The sequence below is a fragment of the Mesoplodon densirostris genome, chromosome 10 (genome assembly GCF_025265405.1).
Source record: "Mesoplodon densirostris isolate mMesDen1 chromosome 10, mMesDen1 primary haplotype, whole genome shotgun sequence".
Classification (NCBI taxonomy): Eukaryota; Metazoa; Chordata; class Mammalia; order Artiodactyla; family Ziphiidae; genus Mesoplodon; species Mesoplodon densirostris.
Genome location: NC_082670.1, coordinates 59,986,406 through 60,002,123, shown reverse-complemented (window position 1 = coordinate 60,002,123; position 15,718 = coordinate 59,986,406). Strand labels below are relative to the sequence as shown.

General features: G+C 41.3%; 1 protein-coding gene across 15 annotated transcripts in view; it reads right to left on the bottom strand.

The window, feature by feature from the left end:
- ARPP21 (cAMP regulated phosphoprotein 21) overlaps positions 1 to 15,718 on the bottom strand; it is a 116,103-nt gene that overhangs the window by 44,102 nt on the left and 56,283 nt on the right. For all 15 annotated transcript variants that reach the window (XM_060109398.1, XM_060109399.1, XM_060109404.1 and 12 more), the window contains 2 exons: positions 15,412 to 15,672; positions 12,161 to 12,287 (listed from right to left, as the gene is read on the bottom strand). In XM_060109398.1, the coding sequence (XP_059965381.1) occupies positions 12,161 to 12,287; positions 15,412 to 15,672 (388 nt within the window). The remainder of the gene's footprint in view (positions 1 to 12,160; positions 12,288 to 15,411; positions 15,673 to 15,718) is intronic.

The following is a 15,718-nucleotide window of genomic DNA, read 5'->3' as shown; positions in this document are numbered from 1 at the left end:
TAAATGAAAGATTTGAAAGCTTTTGTTCTGCCACCACGTGTACTTTCTTATTAAACAGGAAACCAGGAGTGCAAGGGCTGCTCTGGGAAACATTCCACGTTGTAAACTGCTGTTACTGTGCGAGATATTTCCGAGTGTTTGGGGTTCTCCTAAGTAGTCCTGAATGAATGAGACAAGGTTGGACCTACAAGGTTGGGAGCAGGGTGATTCATTATTGCTATTAAAATTATGCCACATTTTATTACAATTACATTTTAAAATTTTCCATTTGTTTGCTGCCAGTATATACAAATACAATTAATTCCTATATTGTGTCCTTGTATTCTGCAACATTGTTAAACTCACTTATTAGTTCTAGTAGCTGTTTTGTAGACTGTCTTGAATTTTTTTATTTAAACATGCATGTCACCTGCAAATACAGTTTTGCATAGAAATATAGTGTTCAGAACTGTTATGAGAATCAGTTTACATGCCTGTATAAAATAATAAGGTGTTTTCAATAAATAAAAACGTTGTATTAATAAGAAAGTGGCATGATCTATGATTATGTGCCTATAACATGCATATATATAAGCTCAAACGCAGAAAAAAAAAGGCAAAAAAATCATTGTTCTGTTAGCATGGAGTTTTTGTGTCTTTCAAAAAATTCTGGGCTTCCCTGGTGGCGCAGTGGTTAAGAGTCTGCCTGCCAATGCAGGAGACATGGGTTCGAGCCCTGGTCCGGGAAGATCCCACATACCGCGGAGCAACTAAGCCCATGCGACACAACTACTGAAGCCCACACGCCTAGAGCCCGTGCTCCGCAACAAGAGAAGCCACAGCAATGAGAAGCCTGCCCACGTCAACGAAGAGTAGCCCCCACTCACTGCAACTAGAGAAAGCCCACGTGCAACAACGGAGACCCAATGCAGCCAAAAATAAATAAATTAAAAAAAAATTCCTTCCCTGTAAGTACTGTGTTGTTTTCACAACTTATAAAAAGTTTCATATTCTAAATAAAATGACAAAAATTACTACATTAGGACTGAAAATTGCCACAATTTTCAGCTAGGCAGGAGATTTACTCTCTTTTTTTTTTGGCCTTGGATTGTTCTCTTTGACTCATCTCCCCAGTAAAAACTGAGCCTTTCCTCCAAAATAGATCTAGGTGGTCTCAACTGGGGAAATCAAGGTGTTCATCAAAATTCACTAAAGATTATCTCAAGCCCTCTGACCTCTATCATGTAATACCCCCCAGTCTGGTTAACACCATCCATGCAAAGATGAGTACTTAGAGTGACATTTATCTATAAACTGTTTTCCTTGGGAAAGAAATACACACAAACCCACTTGGAGCTAGTTTGACATAGCCTACTGCGTTTTCTTACAATGCCTCGAAATGTGTACTCCATTGCAGTATCTTGCATTTTGGGGGCTCTATTCTAACTCCTCTTTCTGCCATTTATTTTTTGTTCTCAAACAGTTATGACCCACAATGGCTCATAAAAAGTGCAATGGTGTTGGACCTACTTCAAAAACAAAAACAAAAAATGACAGAGTAAGAGCATCTGAGAAAACGTTAAAAATGAAATTTTAATGAGTCTCTAGGTGCCTTCAAGGAAATGGTGTGGGAATCAGGGAGAAGATGTCAGTGGGCAATTAGGGATTGGTGGCGGTCCTGGAAGGGCATCAAAATCCTGGCTACAGCCAGGGAAGATGGGCTGACAACTGTGAAGTGCACCTGGATGAAACCACACAGTGGGGCTGTGGCCTCTTCAGGGATCTGAACAAGAACATGAGTATGAAGCCTATTGCATGTTGCTCTTCCAATGAACAGCTGTGCAAAAATGCCTCTGCCATGGAATCAGGCTGTAACAACTGAACTAGTGACCCTACATGTAAGCATGCGACCTCCACCTGCTTTAAAGATGGTATGGGAGCCACTGTGCTTCTTTGAGAATTATATTAACTTTCGAGGCTCCTACAATCCTGCAGCCTTCCTGGGTTGCTGTCTAGACCCAGAACTATCATGTTCATATGCCATCGTTTGGACAGAAGGGCCAGTGGCATTTCAGAGCTGGAGGGGGTGATTAAAATTTTGTTCTTGCGCTGCTGGTCCAGGGAAGAGGCAAACTAGGATGTCGTGAATAAAGTACATCCATGCTGATTGGCTTGGCTGAATTGATATTGGTGTCCCTACAGAAAATGGTCACATCTGAAGACAGTGGAAAAAAGAAAGGAACATATTTCACGGCTACTTACTTGGAGGTAGTGTCCTTTGAATTTAGTGATCTGCACACTGTTTTCAATTCAAAGTTAGAAAAAAAAATCAATAATTTTAAGCAATAGTAAACCCCTTGGAAATGACAAATTTAAATACCAGCCTAATCATTTTTTTTGTAGATACCATGGCAGCTTGGAATCTGGGAAGCAAGATAAAAATAACATAATTCAAGATGCTCTTCACTGTTTTATCACCACAGATTTCTAAGTGGAGTCAAACCCTGAGGGCTAACTTGATGCTGGCTTTAGGGACAGCAACGGGGACAAAAAATAGCGTAGTACTTTCCATGCTCTGCTTCCAGAAGGTTGGGAAAATCTAGAACATTCTTCTTAATCATTTGAATGCTAGATTGTGAATGTCTCTGAAAGAATGCAGTGTCCTATCTCTTAATGGAGAGGGATGTGTAGGGTGGAAAGAAATGAGACTGATAAATTAAAATAAAGTGGAAGGGACTTCCCTGGCGGTCCAGTGGTTAAGACTTCGCCTCCCAATGCTGGGGGTGCAGGTTCAGTCCCTGGTGGAGGAGGTAAGATCCCACATGCCTGGTGGCCAAAAAACCAAAACATAAAGCAGAAGCAATATTGTAGCAAATTCAATGAAGACTTTAAAAAAAAATAAAGGGGAAAATGCAGACAATGAACACATGAGATGAAAGGTACCAAGCACCCAGAGTTTGGAGGGAAAATCTTAGTTAATATAAGGAGAAAGAAAAAGGAAAACAAACGAGAGAGGGAGAGAGAGAAGGAGGGAAACTGTGTAGAGTTAATAAGAATTAAAGATAGAAAATAAAATAAGAACACAGATTTGGGGATGGGGAGGAAATAGAGACCTTGAGGAATTAAAAAAATGTTTCTAAAGAAAAGTGGGGCTGAAAAATGAGGTCATCCATAGATCTAGGTGACAGCTGACGGCAGAAATTGTTGGCAACAAATTCACAAGACATAAAAAGAGCAGAACAAAAAGGGAGGGTCAAGACTACACATGGCACAAAACATCTTAACTTCTCTTAATTTACTTTGGTTAAACCATCAGGTAACTGACACTTTGGAACAAGCAGTTTGGGTTCTTTGGATTTTTCTAATGCATTCAGATTCTCTCTTAGGACAATTATATCTCTCTTAGGAAAGATGTTAAGAGTTTTCAAAAACACATGTATTTGTATGCTTTTCTTGCCACCTTACAAGCTATGCTTTCCACTTTCTGTTGCATAAGACAAAGGAAACAGATTTTTAAAAAAAGAAAAAAGAAAACAGATAATGCTATGATCTGTCTTACTTCCTATCTTTACAGAAAAGCAGAAATCCTAACCATCCCGTAGCGCTTAACTACATAACAAATGAGTATATTAACACCAAAGGTATATAAAATGCAAAGTGTTAAACTAACGATTTCAAACACGTTGAATAAATTCTTTTACCATAACCTCCTAGGAGACAGAGGGACCTGGCCATCTATATTGTTTTGGGAACCTGTAAGATTTTCAGACCTAAAAATAGCATAATTCCTATTAATGCTCCTAACAGTGTTAACCTTTCTCATAATCTCAGCTTAATACTTCTCATTCCCATTTCTGTAAATGGAATAATTAGACCAATTAATGAAAGAAACACATGAACATTTCCATAGAAACCTTTTCCAGACCAATATTTTCAGGACAGCGTGTTCCGCAAGGATTTATCCATGTGACTTCCACTGATGTTAACAGAAATCAGACAATTAAATCCTCCTGTAACTCTTTGATAATTTACCCCCTCTGCTTTTAGGAACATAATAATGCAGACATCCAAAGTGCAATCACTTCCTTAGAGTTGTCAAGTGTAAAAAATTTTGCATCGCTTCTCTGAGTGATTATCAGTTATATATTCTTTCTCAAACTAAAAAAAATAGAGACTAATGGGATTTAAAATATTAAAATGTATGGAAATTATATGCAGGGTAATTAGGCAAATAGTTCTTTTAAAAAAAATCATCAAATTTGGGAAGGTACTTTAAGATAAAAAGAGGAGATCCCACTGTCTATAAATGAACATCTCTTATTGGTCACACTGGTGTACCACATTCTTTCTTTATCTCTGATCTCTAATGCTCCCTCTCCTCATCTGAGCCAATCCTAAGAGGGAAAGAAGTCAAGGTGAAGAATATCATCCTAAGAACAAAGACAGAGAAAAGGTTTTTGAAGATAAAATCCCTCTCAATTACATTGACAATGACTGCTTAATAAGTCAGGCTAAAAATACAGAATTCACTGTCAAGTTTACTCAACTGCACTGATTAGATAAATTTATAGACTCCATTAAGGTACATTCTGCCCCATCCCAAATGTGTTTCAGAGCAACAGTGAAGAGGCAGCAATCCTCTTTCTCACTAGGAGCTGTTAATATGAACAACATTCTATTGCAACAAAAAATATTACTCCTAAAAGAAATAAAAAGCTAAGACGTTGCTTTTCCTATCAGGAACAGAGGCTTTTGTCCTTTTTCAAATATACACGGGACACAGATAATTCTATCTTCCTGCCAGGAATGCCACCCAATCCATTCCATCATTGTGCATTCAGAAGGCAACTAAAATGATTAAAGGAAAGCTAGGGCCCGAGCTCCACAACAAGGTAAGCCACAGCAATGAGAAGCCCACGCACCGCAACGAAGAGTAGTCCCCGCTCGCCGCAACTAGAGAAAGCCTGCGCGCGGCAGTGAAGACCCAATGCAGCCAAAAAAAAAAAAAAAAAAAAGAAAGAAAACCAAACAAACAAACAAAAAAACTAGTCACATAAAATGAGTTTTGATGGAAGTATCATTACTTTATTATTTTTTTGGCTGCGTTGGGTCTTCCTCTAGTAGCGGTGAGCGGGTGCTACTCTTCGTTGCAGTGCGCGGGCTTCTCATTGTGGTGGCTTCTCTCGTTGCGGAGTGTGGGCTCTAGGTGTGCGGGCTTCAGTAGTTGTGGCACGCAGGCTCAGTAGTTGTGGATCGAGGGCTCTAGAGCGCAGGCTCAGTAGTTGTGCCACATGGGCTTAGTTGCTCCGTGGCATGTGGGATCTTCCCGGACAAGGGCTTGAACCTGCGTCCCCTGCATTGGCAGGCGGATTCTTAACCACTGCACCACCAGGGAAGCTCCTCATTACTTTAAATGTATAGAAATTCCCAAATTGCTAAACATATGAAAATCCAAACATACTATATCCCTGAATGTGGATCTGTGACATAGTCCTTGGGTGTTTGATCTTTGAAAAAAATGTGTATATTCGTTTGTTAACATGGATTGGTTGGTTAGGCTGTCTTTTACTTGATTTCATAACATTTAATTAATTTGCTCTTTTTGATATTTAAATTCGAGGGCTGACAGGTTTTCATTTAACGTTTTAAACTTTCCCACATTCTCTGCTCTCTCACTCATAAGCACATGCTCCATAAAATAGGCACACATATCATTCATTCTTTCAGCACCTCTGAGTACCTGCTATGTAGTAGAATCATGCTCTATTTATCTTCTATCTCAAGATTTGCATCTGTAAGCTTTAACCTGTTTATTCTAAATACTCACTAGCTATAATTCATAAGATCATATATGCTGACCATGAAGTATTAGATTTATGCCTGAGATATAAATAATGTTGAATCAAAGAGTGAATCTCGGTAGGTCCTTTCTCTTGTCAGTAGCTGGTCTACAAGATAGCTGTGGTTAAAAATGTACCATCTACTACATTGCTCGCAAGATGGTAGAGCAGTAATATCAGCATCACCTAGGAGTGTGCTCGAAATGCAGAATCTCAGGAGTCACCCAGAACTACTGCATCAAAATACACATGTGAACAGGATCCTAGGTGCTATGTATATACCTGAAAGTTGGAGGCACACTGTCTACAGTCACCCTCCCCCAAATGTCCAAAACGGATGAGGGGGCAGACATTGCATTTACAAAATCTAGTTAAGGAATCTTCAGAGACCTAGAGTTGATTTGTGTGTGGAAGGAGCTACAGGGAGTTGAATTGCTCTAACTAAAGAGTAGAAGATATTTTGGATTTTTGTTCTGGAGAAGAACAGAAAAATCGAATGGCCTATTATATCATTTGTATTTCTGACAGGCTGACCCCCTTGAATTCTACCTTCTTCACTGAAGAACTTTCTACATATAAATGGTTTTCTTCCTAGATAGAATGGAGGTTTGGATCAATGAAATCTATATCCCAAAGGTCAGAGTGTCCCCAACAGATTCCTGGATTCTACTGTTATCCTGTCATTAGTTAGCAAAATAAAACAAACAGGATCTCTACTCCCTCACCTGGTTTCCTCTGCCCTCACCATTCTTCTTGTATAAATTTTATTTACATATATTTTAAATAAATTGCAACCTTCTTTATCTGCATCCATCATTCTTCACTCTGATTAACTGGACACTAAGAGGCCTGCTGCAAGGTTTACTTCCAGCTTCTCTTTCAGGGCAGGGAGAGATGATGCCCTAAGAGGTGGGGAAGCTCCAGTTTTTCTCCTATGAATGGGGAGGGATGATAACACTGCTCCGAGTTATCTGGATGTTATTTTTACTCCTGTTCATGTGCCCTCCTTACCACCTGCACGTGCTAGTTGGTTCTGAGTTCATATAGTCAAGGGCAAAATCTCACAAGTCAGACTCAGTCAGCCTGAATAACCCTGCTGAGTGTCTGAGAGCTGCATCTGTTACTAAATCTGTAAAGACTGAAGTAGCAGAAGTCCCCTTTCTGGCTCTGATGAGAAAGACTTCACATCGGGTAGGAGGCTGACCTTCCTCAGTTTCCTCATTTAGCAAAACTGAGTGTTTACCTTCCATTTCTATTTCCACTATTTAAATATCATGATGGCTGACGAGCAGAGCGTAAGAGAAAGTCCAAGTGAGGTTTATCTTAAATACAAGTGAAAAGAGTGAGTAAAGTTCAAAAACTTCTGAAGACCTCCACCACTGCCTCCTGTAAGACATTCCAACTCTACCATCACCAGGCAGGTTGGAGCCTCATGGACCCAATCCAGAGAACTGAGCAGAGCAGAAGTAAATAGGCGTGCAGAACCCCACAAAAGCTGCATGGAGTTTTGCAATACGATGCATTTTTAAGATTTCCTTTTCATGGCTTCCTTTTAAACTATGATTTGAAAAGTAAAACATTGTCCTGGAAAACGCTCTATGAAATTGGTTTTTACCAAAAATGAATCATTCGGCAGATGGTTGGGAGTGGGGGAAGGTGGGAGAGGAATGGGATTTTAGAAAAGCAGAGGTGAGAGGCATCCCCACAGTTTTCAGAATCTACATCAAATGATCTACTGCAGTTATAATCTAATATAAGGCTCATGCAAGTTTCATGTTTTCCCCCCTTCCTGCTCTGCTCTGAAGCCATCCATGTTCTCTTCCTGTTGTTCTATTTTCATTATATTCAAGAATACAGAAACATCTGCTCTATTAGGAAAGCAAAACTGTTGGACTGTCTGTTGTAAACAGTCACTTACATGATTTTTCTACCCAAACCTAAAGTAGTATTACTGCCGTTAAGCAACAGGGCTGAAAGCCTGGCATGTGAGAGACAGGACAGCAGCTTATAGGAAGACCTTACCCAAACTTCACTGGTCAGAGGGCTTTTACCTTCCAGACCACTTCTATGGAATGTTTCTAGCTTCTTTTAGGGAATGAAGCATTTCTTGTTTATTTGGGAAAGGAACCAATATGCTCCAAATAGCTACAGTCTCCCCTTGATCCTTGGACTTCAGGGATACGGGGGCAACCTTTATCTTGAGATTCATTTCAGGACTTTAGGAAGTCTTATAGTTTGAGTCACGAATATCCACCTCTCAGCAACTGCCAGAATGAGTAAACAGGAAATCAGCAAAATTACAGATGATCTTAACAGCAAAATAAACTAACAGGATTTGATTGACATGTATAGAACATTCCACCTAACAACAGCGGAATACCCATTTTTTTCAAGTGCTCAAAGGAACATTCACCAAGATAGACCATATCCTGGGCCATAAAACCAACTGCAACAATTTTATAAGAATTGAAATCATACAGAGTATGTTTTCTGAGAATAATGGAATCAGCCTAGAATCAATAATAGAAATACAACAGGAAAATCTCCAAACACTTGCACATTAAACAACATACCTCTAAAAAATCCACCGGTCAAAGAGAAAAATCTCAAATAAAAGAAAAAATATATAAACATGTATCAAAATATGGCATATACAAATATGTGGGACACAGCTAAAGCAGGGCTGAGAAGGAAACAAAGCACAAAATTCTTATATTAGAAAAGAGAAAAGGTCTTAACTCAATAATCTAACTTCCTACCTCACAAAACTACAAAAAGTAGAGCAAAATAAAACTAAAATGAGCAGAAGGGAGAAAATAATAAAGACAAGAGGAGAAATCAATAAAATTGAAACAATGAAACAATAGAAAAAATCAGTGAAACAAAGAGGTAGCTCTTTGCAAAGATCAATAAAAATTGATAAATATAGCAAGATTTATGAAAATAAAAGAAAATTTAAAATTACCAATATCAAGATAGAACAGGATATCACAACATATCCTGTATCTATTAAAAGGATAATAGAGGAATACTACTGACAACTTTATACTCATAAACTCAACAACTTAGAAGAAGTGGGCCAATTCCTCAATGACCACAAACTACCAAAACTCAGCAAAGATGAAATGGATAATCTGAATAGTCTTATAACCATAATGAATTCATATTTAAAAAGCTGCACACATTATCTTCAAATAAAAAGTAAAAAAATTTCTGCTTCTGCAAATCCCCAGACCCAGACAGTTTCACTGGAGAATTCTACCAAACATTTAAAGAAGATTTAGCACCAATTTTACACAATTTCACACAAAAAATAAAAGAAGAGGAAACACTTCCTAATTTATTTTATGAAACCAGTATTATTCTAACACCAAAATTAGGATTTATTCATTCCCAAATGCCCATTTAGGAAAGTATATGGGACTTTACAAGTTCATTTTTGTTGTTTTTTGGACATGTCCAAGATCTTGGAGAACAAAGAATGAAGCTATATACATATATATGTAGAGAGAGAGAGAAAGAGAGAGAGAGAGAGCACACTTTTAAGTCAAACTGAAAAGGGAATTTGGAGTTGGAGTCATGATGTAAAAGGAACGCTATTTTTTTCCTTCCCAATGTGTGATTTGTGCACAAATGTCTCAGCTGCTCTCTGCCGTTTGTTACTGACCAGCTCTGCAAAATAACATGGAAGCCCATGGAAGCTGGGAGACAAAAGTCCAGGCTCTCAATGTGTTCTGCTATTAAGCCACCCTGTGTACTTGAATAGTTAATTAAATGTTATCTACCTCTGTAACATGCTGGTTTAGTTACAGCATGTTAAGTTCTATAGGATCATCCATGCCAGGAAATAAAGGCAAAACTAGTAAGTATGTTTATGTCATTATGATACATTGGTTAACACACAGGCTTAAGAGGCTCTTTCCTCTATGAGATAGTCCATGGACATGGAGTTGTTCCCCCAGATAACTCCTCTATGTATGTCCCTTTGGGAAGTTGCTGATGGTGTCACTAAGCTCAGTGAAAAGCTTCCCAGCTGTAGGGCCCAGAGCCCCCTTCTACCGTCACAGAGCCATCGCCAAGCTGTGTTCCTTGGATTTTATTGGCAGAGGTGATTCTCAGTGAGATGTGGGGACACGATCTGCCTTCCCAAACACTCAGTAAATTCAGCAGAGGTGGAAACCACAGGGGGATTTTAGGCCTGATGTCAGCTGTGATGGCCACCACACTAGGAGCACAAGGGTCTACATGTGTATGCTGATGTCATCACTCTCAGGGAAGATACTGTGCATGTATCATTTTGTATTTCTCAGCTCCCCACCCTCACAGGCACATTAGCTGCCACTCACTTCCTTGACACCTGAAGCACCGGCTGCTATTTTGAGCAAGATACTGACTTAGAATGCTTTCTTCTAATTACGTGTCATTAACTTGCCTCGGGGTGGCAGTTCCCTGGTGATGTGGGGCATGGGACAAGTCAGAGCCACTGGGTTGTCTCAAAAGCCACCAGTTAGGTCTCCCCAAGATGGGGAGGGTGGTTTCTGCATCCCCAAATTCCCCTACAGTGTTTTAAAAAGAGTAAGAAAGGTCACGTGGATTCTCCCTTGGGTTGACATGCATCAGTGAAGGTAGCGGGGAAGAATCAGTGGGGAGCCCGAGGCTTGTTCTAAACCTTATTCTGTTGCCCAGTTAACATATTCATCCAACTTTCTCAGCACCTCACACAGACCCAGAGTTCACAGGATAGTGGGATCCCGCACGTCTGGACCTGCATTCCTGTACGTGAACTATACCCTAACACAAGACTGAAATATCCTTCAGAAAACTCTCAAACAGTGGCACTAAACTAAATTTTTAAAAAATCATTATAATTAGATATTGGCATCTTTCTTCTTCTAAAGGCAGTGGCAACCAAAAGGAAAACTTTGCTATAGCCTCTGGACCAACAGCTAGAAGATTATAAATTAACTCTTTGATAACATGAGCAGGAAAAAAAAAAAAAGACGGTTCAAGAATGCAAACAACACGTCATTAGAGTCTATATCTAAATTGATAGCACAGTTACCACCAGAATGATAGCGATAATACCATTTTCCAACAGTCAGAGAAAATATGGCCAAATGCTTGTCTTAAAGTAACTAATAATTAGAAATCCTTTAGTGCTCTCATTACTGTAAAAGTGTAAAGCCAATTCAGAGGTCAAAATAGATTCTTCCCCAAACTGATACAGTGTTGAAAATAAGACATAGTCTGGTTGGCTGCTATATGTGTCTCCTTCTTCTCCCCCAGACTTTAAGCCATGAGATGAACTAAAGAATATACAGCTATCCCCAACACGGAGGAATTAAATGACCCCTCCAAGGTGACAAAATGCCAACAGCATCAGCATGAGTATTCTAGTGGGGATTGGTATTCATCCTTGGCAAGGATGGTGCTTTTTGTCATAACGTATAAAAACTGTCCATTTCCTGTAGATATCACACAGGCATACTGTACACATTACAGATGCACATACATACATCCAGTGCAGAAATTGGGTGGCAGATGGGAGTGTGGGCTCTAACATGCTGCCCTACTCACGGAAGGCAGGGTGCCCCAGCCAGGCGGTCTTCAGCAGGACCATCAGCAGTTTTCTCTGCCGTGTGGGCAGCAGAAAGGACACAAATGTCTCCCTAGCACAGGTCACTGAGGCCTGCCGGCTTCCTGCTGCCGTCGGGGTCGCGGCATCCCATCGGGAGTGTGACACAGTAGGGAAAGAGACCGGTTCACTGTGAGACCTGCTACTCACTCTCGGACAGTGCCTCGGCCCCCCTTCCCACTGCACAGTGGCTGCCGCAGGAGGCTGTGGCCCTCCAGACCATAAGCCAGGGTCTGAGTTCCATCGGGACACAGGCTGCAGTGTCAGTGGCCTTCTTCTCAAAACGCTGCTTTCTAGGATGCTACAGAAACAACCTAATGTGGTGCCCTAGTCTTAGGAACAGGGGAGAAGTCTCTTTAGGTTGAAAAGGGGGGAAAAAGTATGAACTAGGAAGATAGGGATGTAGCTGGCTCTCTGCTTTCAGAAAAACTAAGAGGATCCTCAGGTCATTTACGGAGACCGCGTTTCACATGCATGCTAGGAATGTTGGGGATGCTAGGGATGCTGGCGTGACATGGGCTTCTCCTCCTTGGACCTGTCACTTTTCCACACGGAGTTAATCAAATGCTCCTTTATCTTCTCTGCGGAAGGGAAATGAGCTGATTTAAATTGCCAAGCTTGGATACTCATCCAGAGAGGACAGCTGAGAGATTTATGTGCAAAATAACTGGGTTGGAGGAGAAAATGGGAAACGGATTCCAAGTACCTGCTTGCTGTGCTGTCTGTGGCATCTGCTGGCCCCTCGGAGCACTGAACTGAACAGAGGCTATGGGCCGGTACTGCTGCGTGGTTGAGGTAGGGTACTGACCAGGTGGATAATAATATACAGGCATCTGCGGAAGAAAGGGAACAATGGCAAGAAATGAGAGCTGTAAATGGAGTAACATTTTGAAACGTAAAATATTGTCATCTTATGACATAATGTGAGTACAGTAGGTTGCAGAGACGGCCACCATGCCTCCATGTGTGTGTGTGCATTACTCCTCCCGTGAAAAGGTGAAATCTACACCCGAAAGCCATGAATCTGAGCTGGCTCTGTCTTGCTTTGACCAATGCCATGAGACAGAAATGATGACTTCTGAGACTTGTAAGCCTGATCCTTAAGAAGACTTGCAGCTTCCACTCCTTCAGGAGAGAACCCAGCCACCAGGATAAGTCCAGGCTACCCAGCTGGAGAAAGAGGCCGTGTGGAGAACAGAGGCAGCCCAGCCAAGACCCCAACACTGCAGCATGTCAGTCAGGCCACCTGGGATCTTCCAGGCCCAGTCAAGCCACATGTGGTGCAGAGGCAAGCCATCGCTGCCAAGTCCTGCTCAAATTGCCGACCTGGCTGTGAACAATACAATGGTGATTGTCTTAAGGTGCTGAATTTTGTGCTTTTTAAATGAAACAAGAGTGAACGAAACAGTCATCTACAACAACAACACATTTTTACGGTAGTTTTAAATATGATCATTAACTTGAATTGTTTTGCTAATGGAAACACAGGGAGGTCATGAAATCTGCTGATCTCCAGCCTAAAAGAATCAGAGGATGAAATCATGAAACATGGGCAGGCCCAGCAAAGCACTTTTCAGAGTGATTGGCACATAGCTGGTATCCCAAAAAATGGATGTTGTTTTAAAAGGGACATATGTTAAAAATATTGTTCATGTCACCTTCTGTCACTTTCTAATGACTAAGAATGATTGAAAATACTCTAATTACTTCCAATAAGATTCAAATCAAATGTCTCCTGACCTGGAAAGACTTCCTTGCCTGCCTCGGGTCATTTATATTAAGGCTGTTTTCTTACTTTTTAGAAATTTATTTATTTATTTTGGGCTGCGATAGGTCTTCGTTGCTGCACGTGGGCTTTCTCTAGTTGTGGCGAGCGGGGGCTACTCTTCCTTGTGGTGCGCGGGCTTCTCATCGTGGTGGCTTCTCTTGTTGAGCATGGGCTCTAGGCGTGCGGGCTTCAGTGGTTGTGGCTCACAGGCTCTAGAGCGCAGGCTCAGTAGTTGCGGTGCCCAGGCTTAGTTGCTCCCCATCATGTGGGATCTTCTTGGACCAGGGCTCGAACCTGTGTCCCCTGCACTGGCAGGTGGATTCTTAGCCACTGCACCACCAGGGAAGCCCTGTTTTCTTATTAATAAATTACTTTTTTTATTTACAGGTCTCTGACTTTTCTTCTATCAGCTTCTTTAAAGTGTAAGCAGAGATGTGCCAGTACACAGCCTGCAAGGATTATCTGCTTAGAATAACATTAGGAGCCACCTGTTTGAGAACTGTGAATTTTATGGCTATTTTATTTTCCCTCTTTGACTTGTCCATACATTTTTGCTTCACCCTTCCAGTGGGCGTTCAGAAAGCATTCACCCAAATCAGACAAGACTGATCTTTAAGGTTATTAAATAGGTCATTTTCTGCATAAACATAACATATTTCCATATATGCCCATGGACTGTATCTCAAGTGTTCTTTTCAACACTATACATAATTGAGTAACTGAGTTTTAAAATGTTTACTAAATTGACAATCACTGTGGGTTATATCCTATACCTTTATCTGTGGTTCTTTTACAAAGAAGTTCACAGATGTCCAGACTGCTCATGAGAATCTGTTTCCCTTTCTTTTTTTCTTCCGTCCCTCTTTCTATTTTTAAATCTGTTGGAGAGGGAATGAAAGCATTTCTGTTGCAGACACACCAAAGCTCTGAGTTGTCTTTGCTCTTGTAGTGCACTAATTATTGAAATTCCTTCAATCAAGGAAGGGCATTTTTTAAAAAATGTCTTCAATTAAATATTCTGCCAACTCTTCTCTTTGACATCAGAAAAGGGTGACACTTAGATGCTATTTAGGCTAAAAGAGTTAAAATATTTTTCCCTGATAATTAAAGTAAACATTTATTAGTAAAATAATTAATATATCAATGAGGCCCTTTCTCCTGTAACTTGAAATTATTTTTAACATCACCTTAAACCCTACCAGCAACACTACTACATTACAGAGAAAGCAACTAAAGATGGACTATTAATTATCACTCAAAATAAAATGAACAACTGGGTGAAAATCATTTCATGGTGGAGGATTTTGCATGGCTGGAAAAGAAAATAATTTATTCAAGATGTTAAGGCAGTGCCACACCACAAATGATACGAAGGTGACGCTGTACTTTAAACAGCTCATCCAATGCAATATTTCATAATTAGGATGGAATTTGCTTGGGATATGCATGCCTTGAAAATGGACCAGAAAACGCTTCTGTGCATTTTACATCTTGACAGTAATCACTTGCAATATTCTGCAAGGGATACCCAGCAGAGCCCCAGAGATGTTTGGTGGTGAAGAGTAACACATCATCAGTCTTTGAGAAGACAGTAAAAATCAGTGATCTGTGGTGTCTTACATGCTCAAGTCAATTAAATATGATTAATGGCTACCTGTGAGCATGTGCAGGAGCCCCGCTCCCCAGGGGAGTGGAGAGGACAGTGGATGGGGCTTAGCTTCCTCCTTTATATTCAGAGAGGAGCCCCAGAAAAGCTCCAGGAAATGCTTATGAATGGATAAGAAAGGAAACAACACATTTCCAGAGCAGCAGCAAGAGAGATGAAAGTCCCCCAGGAGCTGGCCTTCCCCTTCCTTCCCTGAGGCTTTCCCTCCCTGGGCAATCACCCCAGTGAGCTGACATCCTGCTGGAGGGCAATGCTCTCCCATGGCCTCTGCACCAGCAGTCTGGAAAATGGGCCACTTCCCCTGGTACCAGGGACACGGGTCTGTGTCATTAAACTTACTTTCTGAGCCCCCAAGACTTCACACAACTGATGATTGTGACAGACCGGGTCCTGTAGGCTGGGAATATCAGTATGGACCAGAAGAGCGAGATGAGTTGAGCTGGTGATGTTCTACATGGAAACAGAGGTCAAGATGCACCAGCAACCAGCTCTGGGTCACAGGTGTGAGAAAAAGCACACTTACCTGTGTGGGTGGAGGCTGTTGCACAAATCCCTGGGGCGAGGGAGGGGGCTGGAGGACTTGCTGGGAGATGGGAGGGCCAGAGCCCGAGAAGCTCCCCGTTGGGAGCTGCTGGCCTGTGGAAGCGATGACGTAGCTTGGCTGCTGGGTGGGCTGCGGCAGGAGGGACGGTGTGTAGACAGGGCCGGCTGGGGGCTCAGGAGTCTCCCCCGAGGACTGCCGGCTCAGGTTCATCTGGCCAAACTGCGTGGTCACATCCTCTCTCTGCAAGCCATGGAGAGAAACCTGGGCGTCAGCAAGAGTGGCTGCT